This window comes from Vipera ursinii (genome assembly GCF_947247035.1).
Source record: "Vipera ursinii genome assembly, chromosome: Z".
NCBI classification, from domain to species: domain Eukaryota; kingdom Metazoa; phylum Chordata; class Lepidosauria; order Squamata; family Viperidae; genus Vipera; species Vipera ursinii.
The window spans coordinates 120,376,863-120,390,046 of record NC_139517.1 but is presented as its reverse complement, the minus strand read 5'-3'; the positions used below and the strand labels follow the sequence as shown (position 1 = coordinate 120,390,046).

General features: G+C 45.5%; 1 protein-coding gene across 1 annotated transcript in view; it reads right to left on the bottom strand.

Moving 5' to 3' along the window:
- The window catches only part of CNPY1 (canopy FGF signaling regulator 1), a gene marked incomplete at both ends in the record, with an annotated part of 68,968 nt that overhangs the window by 33,210 nt on the left and 22,574 nt on the right, over window positions 1-13,184 (bottom strand). The window contains one exon of the mRNA XM_083379050.1: window positions 12,376-12,491. Coding sequence (XP_083235176.1) covers window positions 12,376-12,491 — 116 coding nt within the window. The remainder of the gene's footprint in view (window positions 1-12,375; window positions 12,492-13,184) is intronic.

Below are 13,184 nucleotides of genomic sequence, written 5' to 3'. Positions count from 1 at the left end.
CTCTCTCTCTCTCTCTCACACACACACACACACACACACACACACACACACACCTATCTATCGTCTGTTGTCTGTCATCTATTGCCTGCCTGCCTATCTGATTATTTATTTGCCTATCTATCTATGGTGAGTATGTCCCTCTGGAAAAGAAATGGACAAAAATGCCCCCAATCCAGCAGACTATAATTTAACCCCAGCCACAAGCAAGGAGGTTTGGAGCATTTGAATTCAGATAGTGGATTACTCTTTTATGAGCCTAGTTTTGAACTGAGGTCCTTTTTTTAATCATTTGTCAAGGAGACTCCATACTTAAAGTCAGATGCGATTGTGGGGGTCATCTGTTTCTCTACCCAGAGGTGCATTTGCTGACCCAACCTCCAGTGGAAAGAAATACATCAGAACTAAGGAATGGGTGCATATGTGCCAGAGGTTAGAAGACAATCTGTGTGCATCAAGAGTTGTATGTAAGAGGCAATGCTTCTAGAGCAGGCATGTCAAACTCACGAAGTCATGTGACGTCGTGCGACATATCGCGACTTTTCCCCCATTGCTGGCAATGGGGTGGGTGTGGTTTTAGTATGATGCATCTGGCCTGCGGCCAGCAGTTTGACATGCCTGCTCTAGAGCCAGGTCGTTGGCAATCAAAGATGAAACAAACTTAAGGCCAGTTCAGGGTCAAAAGACCCTCTATAAATTAAGAAAACATTAAAAGAATATCTTAAACTATATCAGCCTCTCAGAAACCTACTCTCCTTAGAAGACATCTTGCTCTGTGTGCTGACATTTGCAAATTTCCCATTAGTGATAATGTGGAAACGGATCCTCTTTGTGCTATTTTCTGGAAAAAGCATCTCCTTTGTAATATAATCTGCACAGCACTGAAGTGCTTCGTACATCTTAAAAACAAATGCTTTTACATTGGTTTTCCTGCATTATTACTATAACTCCTGTTAATAATTGTTTGTAGGCGGTATAGGGAGTCTGCAACTTATGACTTAGTTAAACCCAAAATCTTGGTCGTAACTTGTGGCACTTATTAAGCAAGTCACCACACAATCATGCCTGATTTTACCATCCTTTTTGCATTGGTCATTAAATGAATAACATGGTTGTTAAATAAACATGGCAGACTTTATGTGAATCCATTACACCAAATGGGTATTTTTTGTGGAAACCTGATATAAATGTCAGAAACCAGGAAAAAAATAAGAAAAAGCAGTCAGCTGACCACAGGACACTGCAAATGACCATAAATGTGAACTTCATCCTAATTGTAGTTACATGACTGCTGAAAGGGGGTGCAGCTGTCAGAACTTCAAACTCGAATAATAACTTTTGGGGGATCTATCATAACTATGATCAGTCACTAATTGATCGGTCATTAAGTGAGGATTACCTGTATGGATCAGATGTGTAGGAGGCATGTATTTTCTTTACTTGTTAAGGATCTGGTTTTAATCTTGCTTTTGTTTATATTTCTATTACAACTTTAGGATTTTTCAAAATAAAAAGTTGTACAGGTAATCCTTATGTTCACAACTGAGGCCAAAATTTCTGTTGCTAGTTGTTGTAAAATGAATTTTGCTACATTTTATTACCTTTCTTGCTGCTGTTGTTATGTGAATTACTACAGTTTTCAAGTGAATCTGAATTCCCCATTGACTCTGATTGTCAGAAGGTGCTGAGGGAATAGAAGGGGAACTCATCAAATTTGCAAATGACACTATGCTGGCAGGAATAGCTTACACTCCAGAAGACAAGCTCAAGATCCAAAAAGATCTTGACAGATTTGAACAATGGGCCCTATCTAATAAAAGATACTTAATGTGGAGAAAAGCAAGGTTTTACACCTGGGCAGGAAAAACCAAAGATACAAATACAGATTAAGTGAAAACTAGCTCAAAAACAGTAACTGTGAGAGGGACCTATTGGACGATCACCTAAACATGAGCCAGCAGTGTGCAGCAGCAGCCAAGAAAGCTAATACAATCCTTGGATGTAAAAAATAGAGGCATAGAATCAAAATCACGTGAAGTATTAGTACACTTTATAAAGTCTTAGTAAGACCATGCCAGGAATACTTCATCCAGTTTTGGTCATCACATCACAAAAAAGATGTTGAGACTTTAGAAAAAGTGCCAAGAAGAGAAACTAAGAGGATTAAAGACCTGAAGACTAAAACAAGAAAAACGGTTGCAGGAATTGAGTATGGCCAGTCTAGAGGGAAAAAAAAATAACTAGGAGTAACATGAAAGAAGTATTACAGTATTTGAGGGGCTGCCACAAAGAAGAGGGGATCAACTTATTTTCCAAAACACCAAAAGGCAAGACAAGAAATAATGAATGGAAATTAATCAAGGAGAGAAGCAACCTGGAATTAAGGACAAACTTCCTAACAGTGTTGACAATTAACCAATGAAACAGCTTGCCTTCAGAAGTTGTAGGTGCTTCATCACTGGAGGCTTTTAAGAAAAGAATATCTGAAATGATATAGGGTCTCCTGCTTGAGCAGGGGGTTGGACTAGAAGACCTCCAAGATTCCTTCCAGCTCTATTCTGATTGAAGGTCACAAAAGGTGATCACATGATCTCAGGACACTGCAACCCTCATAAATACATGCAGTTGCCAACCATCCAAACTTTCAACATGGGACTGTTGGTGTTATGTACTGGGATTTTGGTACCACACCACGTGCATTGCTGGAGACCTAATGGCTCTCCAGCAACACAGACAGGACATCTCCAGTTCTGCAATTGGTCAACCTCGGGTGGCAAGCATGGGTTTAATCTGATTGGTTGCTACCATAGGGTTTGGCTATATATTGTGGCGGGGAGCGCCTCAAGCCTAGTACAGTTCCAGTTTGAATAAAAGAATGAGTTTCTCTGCACTCAGCTGTGTGTGTCTTCATTCCTGCTCACTAGAGCCCACGACTTAACAGTGGCGATGAAGGTGGGATCCTGCTTCACCGCCTAAAGGGCTGAAGTTCACGAGGGGTCGGCATTACACGCTGGAGGGAAGAGGCATCTTCCCCCCCCCTAGGCCGGCTAGTAAAGCTACACTAGCAGCCGCGTGCTCAGTGGACGCATTCCCTGAGCCCAAGAAGCAGGATCCAAGAACGCAGGAATCGAGGAAAGATGCCAAAGGTTGGCAAACTCAGAGAGTTCGATATAAAGCATCCAGAAGAATGGCCGTCTTACCTCTCGCAAGTGGAGAACTATCTACGAGCAAACTAGATTGCAGAGGAAGGCCTAAAAGCTGCCACGTTGCTGTGCATGTGTGGGCCAGCGACCTTCGACCTAGTGGAAAACCTATTCGCGCGAATGCCCATTGAAACAGTATTGTTTGCAGACCTTAAGAAGAAGCTGACCGGGCATTTTCAGTCCAATCTGTCGGAGATGGGGTGGCATTTTAAATTCGACCAGAGAGTGCAGCTTCCCAGAGAAACAGCTTCAGAGTTTATCGCGGGCCTAAGGCAGGCCGCATGCCTTTGCAAGTTCTCGAATTTAGAGGAACGACTGAGAGACTGACTCGTCTGTGGCCTTAGAGACAGAACCCTCCAGCAGAGACTGTTTGCCAGACCCAATCTCACATTCGCCGAGGCACAGGACGAGGTCATGGCTGACGAAGCAGCTGGAGGTGCAGTGCCAACAGTGCAGCCCACCAAATCTTCAAAAGTAGAAGATTCCGTCCATCTTGAGGTCATCAAATGTGTTGGAGAATCATCAGAAGATGAAGAACCCAAAACAAACAAGCTCCAAAGGCAGCCAAGCATGCAAAACCGCAGCAACCACCAATGAGAGAACGATTACAAGGCAGTTCTCTTACCTAGATGTAAGGGGTGCAGAGGCAACTATTTCCGCGTCAATTGCAGATTTCGTTCAGCCACGTGTAGAGCTTACGGAAGGACCGGCCACATTGCAGTGGTGTGCAGAGCCCGCCAGAGAGACAGGCCACCCAAACACCAGTCAGAGGAACTGACTAGGAGAGGTACTGGAGCCCAGGGTCCATTTAGTGTGGGGTTCTTCAGAAGCCAGAGAAGCATTTGCCGCACCGGGGCTTGTCGCCCCCTTAAGCCTAAACTCAAGCTCTCAGTAGAGCTACAAGGAGTTCCATGTAAGATGGAGTTGGACTCCGGCTCAGCGGTATCGATCATCTCGCATGACACGTTCAAATTTGTGTGCAGATGCAGTAACCATTGGGTTAAACCAAGGCCCTCCGGACTGCCCCTGACCTTCGTTCATTTCGCCGGGACCTAAAAACCTGGCTCTTTGAGCTATCTGGTCTGGACTGAGGGGTTTAATGTTTTTAAATTGTGATTTAATTTTTGTGGCTAGACTTAATTTAATTTATTTTAATTTTATATTGGATTGTTTTTAAATTTTGCCTTGTAAACTGCCCTGAGTCCTTTGGGAATAGGGCGGTATATAAACTGAATAAATAAAGAAATAAATATTATTTTAACAGATTGTCAAACGCTCACGTAAAAGTTAAGGGTGAAGCCACCTTATTGGTAAAATTTAAAGGGTTTTGGGGGCACCTGGATGTCATAGTAGTAGAGGGCCAAAGAACAAGTCTTATTGGACTTGATTGGTTTGAGGCTTTGGGCATTCAAATTACAGGCATTAACCGGACACAGACAGCAGACCTCATGACTGTTTGCGAGGAATACACGGATGTTTTTGAGTCAAAACTGGGAACTTATACTGGCCTGCCAATTTCTTTTAAATTAGATGCTAACATTGTACCGATTAGAATTAAGCCTCGCAGGGTCCCCTTTGCCCTAAAACACAAGATCGATTCCGAAATCGATAAGTTGGTAGAACAGGGCGTATTACAGCCTGTTGATGGGGGGTGAGTGGGAAATTCCTATTGTCACCCCACTAAAGTCCAACGGGGAAGTTCGCATTTTCACAGACTATAAATGCACATTAAATAAGGCCCTCAATCAACATGCGTACCCGGTCCATGTAGTCAACCATATTCTAGCCTCCGTGCAAGGGGGAACCATTTTTGCTAAACTTGATTTAGCGCAGGCGTATCAGCAATTGCCGGTTGACGAGGCCACAGCCGCAGCTCAAACAATAGTAACTCACAGAGGGGCATTCAAAGTCAAACACTTGCAGTTTGGAGTCAGTGTTGCACTGGGTATTTTCCAAGGGATTATAGAACGCACACTTAAGGGTATTCAGGGTGTCTGCCCCTATTTTGATGATGTTCTCATTGCTGGGGAATCCCCAGAAGTGTTGGCCAATAGGCTCAGGGCTGTTTTGCAAAGGCTCCGTGATGCGGGCCTCAGATTAAAGAAAAACAAATGTAGTATTGGGGTCTCATCAATGGAATTCTTGGGGTTCCGTATTGATGCTAGTGGAATTCACCCTGCTGATTCAAAAGTGAAGGCCATCAAAATGGCTCCTAGGCCAAAATCAAAAGGACAACTGAAAGCATTTTTGGGCCTCCTGAATTTTTATCACACATTCCTACCTCATAAGGCTGCAGTAACAGAGCCCCTCCACAGGCAACTTGATAAAAAAGCCCCTTGGAAATGGACTAACTTACATGAAAAATGTTTCCAGGATCTCAAGGCCCTTCTTTCAGAAAAGTCCACTGTAACTCATTACATTGAGTCTAAACCTGTATGTCTTGCATGTGATGCATCTCCCTATGGGGTGGGGGCAGTCTTAAGCCACATAGAGAAGAATGGGAAACAGGTTCCTATTGCGTTTTATTCTAGGACTTTATCTTCTGCTGAGCGTAATTATGCACAAATTGATAAAGAAGCCTTGGCCATAGTGGCTGGAGTTAAGAAATTTCATGATTATTTATATGGCAGGGATTTCACTGTCTTCACTGACCACAAGCCCCTTTTTGGGTTATTCACAACTGATAAGCAAACTCCCCACATACTATCTCCAAGAATGCTGAGATGGTCTATATTTTTGTCTGCATACAATTTTAAGTTAATTCATAAACCTGGGAAGGAAATGGGCCATGCAGATGGCCTCAGCAGACTACCACTGCCACTAATGGATCCTGATCCAGCTCCTGCTGCTAAAATATTGTCCATTCAGGACTTACCTGAGTTTCCCCTCCACGCAGGGGAGATTGCTGCTGAAACTGCCACAGATAAAATTCTGAGCAGAGTACTGTCATGGGTTTATACGGGCTGGTTGGAAAAAAGTCCAGGCTCTGAATTTCAAAGTTATTTTGTCAGGATACATGAGTTGTCTGCACACAAGGGCTGCATTTTATGGGGCAACAGAGTCATTATCCCCACATCATTGAGGGACAGAGTCTTACAATCTTTACATGAAGGCCATCCAGGCATTGTGCAAATGAAAGCCTTAGCTAGAAGCTACCTTTGGTGGCCTGGCCTGGATAAGGCTGTAGAAGATCAAGTTCATGGTTGCTATACCTGCCAGCAATCTAGGCCTGAAATGCCTCAGGCCCCAGTTCACAGGTGGGAAGAAACACATACTCCCTGGTCCAGGGTTCATATAGACTACGCTGGGCCTTTTCAAGGACAGCTTTTCATGGTAGTAGTGGATAGCCACTCAAAATGGCTGGAAGTAGTTCCAGTCCCTAATATGACTAGTGCTAGGACCATCCAGGTGCTGAGAAAACTCTTTCCAACACATGGGTTGCCTGATGTTTTGGTTTCTGATAATGGGGCTCAATTCACTGCTGCTGAGGTTCAGGCTTTTCTTAGAGCTAACCTCATCAGACTTGCTACGTCTGCACCATTTCATCCTTCTTTGAATGGACAAGCTGAATGCATGGTGAGGACAACAAAGGAGGCACTCAAGCGCATTATCACAGGTGACTGGCATCATAGATTGGCAGATTTTTTGCTCTGTCAGCATTCTACACCCTGCACAGTTACAGGTAAAAGTCCTGCTGAGCTTCTCTGGGTAAGGCATTTAATTACTAAACTGGACAGGTTGAAACCGGACAGAGTGGCATCTGAAGCCTCTAGACCAGGGGTCAGCAACCTGAAACTTTCACTAAGAGCCACTCGGAACCAGTTCCGTCACAAAAGGAAAAACTGGGAGCCGCAAAAAATGTGTGCACATGTGCATACATGCGTGCATGCGCAGAACATGGTTTGACTGAAGAGTGGAGGCAAGGAGAGATATGCACCTACGCTGCATATTTGAATTGATTGGTTGAACTTTTTTAGTCCCACTTTTTTTTTTGGACTGCACATGGCAGAGGACTGGGAGCCGCAGGAGACGGCTGAAAGAGCCACATGCGGCTCCGGAGCCATGGGTTGCAGACCTGTGCTCTAGACCAAGGGGGCTGCAAATGGGTGATTGGGTTTGGGCCAGAAACTATGGGCCTGGAAAACTATGGGTTCCTGGTCAGGTGACCAAGGCATCCGGACCCCTATTTTACAAAGTTGGGTTGGAGGGAGGGTGACTGGTCAGAAGACACATCAACCAACTTAGGAAGAGGTTTCCAGAATGGTCACTGAGGACTATGGCATAAGTCTCTCCCAAAGTCCTGAAACTAGCACCCAAGCCAGCCCATACCAGAACCACCAGGGTTTTCCTTTCTCAGCTGAAGTTGATTGCAAGGAAGAACAAGGAAGCTCGGAAGTGCAACATGGGCCCTCTGACCAGGCGAACCAGCCGAATCTCAGCAACCGCTGTGCCTACTCTGCAGAACAGACTGACTCTGGGATGGGCCAACCTGATGAGGCCAGCCAGAGTTTTTCAATTCCCCTGGACGTTGGAGCACAAGGGGACATGGGTCTATCCAGCCCACTGGGTAAGCTGGTAGACCACAAAGTGAGTGGAACTCCAAGGCATTCCTCCAGGCCACACAAACCTCCGCCCTATCTTACAGACTATATTGTAAAATAAAGTGATGTATAATGTTGTGACAATTGTACCACTACCTACAGAAATTGGGGCAATTTGTAACTGCTGGCAAGCATGTTCATTGAGACGTTGTTTCATCTCTTTGTAGTCCTTACTGCATTGACAAGCCATTTATCTGTTGTTTAATCTTATTGTAGTCTATACTATAAGGGCACGTCTGTAAAGGTTGCATAATGTTATTCTAACTACCTTGAATTAACAAGCATTATTTTTTTATTATTTTGTTATTATGTATTTTGGTTGTTGGGAGTGATTCATGAGTCTTGACTATTGTCAAGTTATTTAAGGGGATTATAGCCTGATCTTAGGAGGGAGGTGTTATGTACTGGGCTTTTGGTACCACACCACATGCGTTGCTGGAGACCTAACGGCTCTCCAGCAACCCAGACAGGACGTCTCCAGTCCTGCAATTGGTCAACGTCAGGCAGCAAGCATGGGTTTAATCTGATTGGTTGCTACCATAGGGTTTGGCTATATATTGTAGTGGGGAGCTCCCCAAGCCTAGTACTGTTCCAGCTTGAATAAAAGAATGAGTTTCTCTGTACTCAGCTGTGTGTCTTCATTCCTGCTCGCCAGAGCCCACGACTTTAACAGTTGGGATGCTGCAATGGTCATAAACTGAAAAATGATCATAAGTCACTTTTTCAGTGCCATTGTAACTTCGAACTGTCACTAAATAAACAATTGTTAAGTCGAGGACTACCTATACATAAATACTTCTGGCAAAAAAGGAAGTGATCGGTGTTTATATGTTGATTGCAGAAGTTTAGAAGAAAGAGCCCCAGTGGACAAGAACAGTTGGAAGAAGATTGCTTATATCAGTTTAAGCCTCTAGCTCTCCTGAGATTCTCTGTTCCAAACAGCTTCCCCATATGCTGTCTTTATATGTTTAGGCTGGGGCAAAGGTTGCCCAGTCATAATTTTCTGCTTCCTATTCCTAACTGAGTGAGCTCATATCCCAGGTCCTTTTTCTCTGGTTACTCCACATTGGATGCCTAACTATTTCTCTCAATGGTTTGAAAGGTTCAGATTCTATCAAGGGAGTTAATGTTTATTTTACTTCTGGTGGGGTATTTAAGATGTTGTCCTGGTAACCAGGCGAATGTGAAATCTAGGCCTGTCTTAGGCCTGAAAGCTGCCTAGGTGACTTTTTAAAAAATTTAATCTTATTCTGCCTTTATTATTTTTATAAGTAACTCAAGGTGGCAAACATATCCAATGCATCTTCCTCTTCCTGTGAATATAGGGTCTCCCACTTTCTAGACTGGTGCTTTAACCACTAGACTAAACTGGATCTCCAAATAACTTTGGGCCTATCAATAGGAGAGGGCTCTAGTCCTGCCTTAGGCACACTGTTGGGTGATTTTTTTAAAATTTATTTTCCTGCCTTTATTATTTTTGTATAAGTGACTCAAGGTGCCAAACTTATCCAACACACCTTCCTTCTCCTATGTTCTCCACAACAACCCTGTGAGGTGAATTGGGCTGAGAAAAAGTAACTGGCCCAAAGTCACCCAGTGGCTTTCATGGTTAAGGCAGGACTCGAACTCACAGTCTTTAGTCTGGTGCCTATCCTCAGGCACTTCTACCAGAATGTGGGTGTTGTGTACATAGTTATTGGTATTTGACAGCTCGGCGCCCGGCAACAGCAGGTGGCGTCAGCATACGCTCAGATTGGCCAACCAGCTTTCGGCGGGACATTCCAACCTAAATGATTGGTTAAGAGCTCGCCAGCCAGAGTATTTAAAGGGCTAAAAGGGGCTGCAGGGGCGCAATGTGTCAACCTCAATAAAGCTGAGTTGCTGAACCTATGACTGTCATCTGTTCCCTCATGGTCCAGCCCACGCTATCTATCTTAGAGTCGGTGGGGTGGATGCCCTGTGCATCCACCCTGAATCCGAAAAACTCTGTGGAAGTCACTCCAATACTGCATTTTTCTTTCTTCAATTTTAAGCCAGCAGTACGGAATCTACTTGCCACTTCCAAATTTTCAACAACCGTGTGTGTCCAGGTCCCTGGGGGCTCAGTGCCGGGGAAAAACGGGTTATTAGTACCTGCTGGCGACGAGTCAAGTTTGTTGAGGTTGTCGCGGTCACGGTTTTGGCAGACGGCTCGAATGTGGCCGGTTTTACCGCAAGAACGGCATTTTGTGCTGTGGAACTGGCAGGATGCCCTTGGGTGGCTGCCGCCACAGCTGGCACAGCTTAGGCTGATGTCTCTGGAACTGTGGCTCGGGTATCTTGGATTTTTGTTGGCCGCTGCCAGTTTCTTTTGGTTTGTTGTGTCGCAACAGATTTTGAATTTCTCCAGCCTTTGGAGAATGGCATCGATCTCTGCCTCATTTGCTGGTTCGTCATCTCCACCGTCCGCAACACTCTCCTGGTGAACGGATCCACTTGAGTTGTTGCTGGGTCAGAGTGAGTTCTTGTGGTTGATAGCCTCCTGAGCCATTATTTCATTAATGACTGCAGACAGGCTCAGGGTTGGCTTCGCGACTATCTTCTGTTGGAGATGCTCGTCGCTCAGACCGAAGACGATTCAATCACAAATCCGGTCTTCCAGGTCGGGGAACCTGCACATGCGAGCGGCATGATGTACCGCGGCTACGAAGTCGGTTGCTGACTCCCCGGGGAGCTGGTTCCTCTGGATGAACTGTAGCTGCCAGAAAATTTTTGATTTCTTTGGCATGAAATGCTGCCTCAGTTTGTTGACGAGGTCAGCATATGGTAGTGATGTGATAGGGTCTGGGTTACATAACCCGACAGCCACATCGTAAATGGCCGGACCACTGAGGCACAACAAAGCTGCCGCCTTCATCCGATCTTCCGTTATTCGGTTCACTAGGAGGTAGCCTTCAGCTTGCCCCAAGTGCGACTCCCAGTGACCAGGGTAGCAGATATCGAACTCATGGATGTGCCCGATTTGGGTCATGCTGTCCCGGTCCAGGATACTGCTTTAAACGGGAAGGAACTTTCAGGAAGAGTTTTCTCTTTCCCCCTTTCCAGTGGTTCAGCTAGCACTTCAGCTCGAGTGACTCAGCTAGTGCTTCAGCTCAGTTATAGCAGTATTGATCCCACCTTCGTCGCCACTGTTAGATAGCGTGGGCTGGACCGTGAGGGAACAGATGACAGCCAGAGGTTCGGTAACTCAGCTTTATTGAGGTTGACACATTGCGCCCCCACAGCCCCTTTTAGCCCTTTAAATACTCTGGCAGGCGAGCTCTTAACCAATCATTTACGTTGGAATGTCCCGCTGAAAGCTGGCCGGCCAATCCGAGCGTATGCTGATGCCACCTGCTGTTGCCGGGCGCCGAGCTGTCAAATACCAATAACTATGTACACAACAGTAAGTGTAATGTATTGGGCTTGCTTTTGTTAAGGAATCACCACGTGGTAATTGCTGGAAGGCTGTTTGAGCAGGGAAGCTAGCTAACGGCTCCCAGCTCCTCAGACAACCCATCTCCAATGCTGCTATTGGTGGCCCTGAGGGTGGCAATATGTTGCTTCAAACCTATTGGCTACCACCTAGGGGCCAGGGTATAAATTGCTGCATCTGCAGCCCAGTTCTCTAGTTCAAATCCTGCAAGCAATAAACCATGATCTTTGCTGAACTCACTCGCCTCGTCTTCATTCCTGCGCAAAGAACCCAGTACACAACACTGGTGAAGAGGGTGGGATCCTGCTTCTCCGTCGGAGCTGAAAGTCACTAGGGGAAAGGCAGTGCACGCCTGGCGGGAAAAGCAATTCCCCCCCCACGGTTGGCTAGCTAAGCCACGCTAGTGACCACGCGCTCAGAGGACCAGTCCCAGCAGTGGATAAAAGGCCTGGAGGCTAAACTGTATGAGGAACAGTTGAAAGAAGTAGGTACCTTTAGTCCAATGAAGAAAAGGATTGGGGTGACATGATAGCACTCTTCCAATATCTAAGGACCTGTCACAGAAAAGAGGGGCTTGACTTTTTCTCCAAAGCACCAAGAGGGTAGAACAAACATCAATGGGTGGAAGCTCATTAAAGAGAGATCCAACTTGGAACCAAGGAGAAATTTCCTGACAAAGAGAACAATTAGTCAATGGGATAACTTGCCTCCCGCAGTTGTGGGTACTCCTTCCCTGGAAGTTTTCAAAAATAGCTAGACAACTGAGATGGTATGCCTTGAGCAGAAGGCTGGACTAGAAGATCTCCAAGGTTCCTTCCAGATCTATAATTCTGTGTTCTGACCCTTTAACACAACTTGTCAATGCAACAAGACTCCATTCTCAATATTTTTTAAAAGCCTTCATCCAAATTTTTTTTTTTAAAGGCCCCGGAAAAGAGAAAAATACCTCAATTTCAAGCTTAGAGATGATTTTAAGTCCCAGAGGAAAATGAAGCAATTTAGTGGCTGCTGGCCTAACGCAGGAAAGGTTAGAAGATTAAAAGACCAACTGCTGTTTGGGTAAGTGGTTGATAATTGCACATCCTAGCAATTACTGAGCTTGGTCTCCTGTCTGTCTTACCTTTTTTTTCCCTCGCGTGCCATCAGGGTTGATTCGAAATGTCCCCGAATTTACAGTCCTTCTTGGTCCAATTTTCTTGATCTCATACTCCAACTCATCAGCAAGAGCCCTACATGCTGCAGAGGGCAAAGAGAAAGAAGTACGGAAAGACATCCTCATTACAAAAAAATCCCAATAGAAAATACAATAAAGACAGGGGGAAACTGACATGACTACTGAGGGAGCTGTTTGCAGCCAGAGTGTATTCCAGGACATGTGCTTGCATAGCCATTCAAACATGTTGTCATCATGAAATATTAATATATAGCTGGGCCAGTACCTCACTGTAGTTTTTCCTTCTGAGAATAATTCTTGGAAAGAAGCTTTGGACACCACAGTGTCATGTGCAATGTTGATGGCATAGATCAGGGGTGTCAAACTCAATTTCACTGAGGGCCGCATCAGCATTGCGGTTTCCCTCAGGAGGCCGGGTGGGTGTGGCCAGGGTGGGTGTGGCCTACTGGGTGGGCGTGGCTAGAGTGTGTATGGCCTACTGGGTGGGTGTGGCCAGCTCTACATCGTTGGCATCAAGGGTGCCTATGGGGGCCTGGGCAGGAGTGGGACAGATCTGGGGGTCTCTGGCAGAAGGAGGGTCTCTGGGCCAGGGCCAAGGCAGTGGGGGCCGTTCCCTCACTGTTTCCAGGATGGCTTCATGGGCCGCATGAAACCACTTTGCGGGCTGCATCCGGCCCCCGGGCCTTGTGTTTGACATGTCTGGCATAGATGACAACAGCTATTTTCTTCAGAGGGTAGCTCTTATACATTGATGG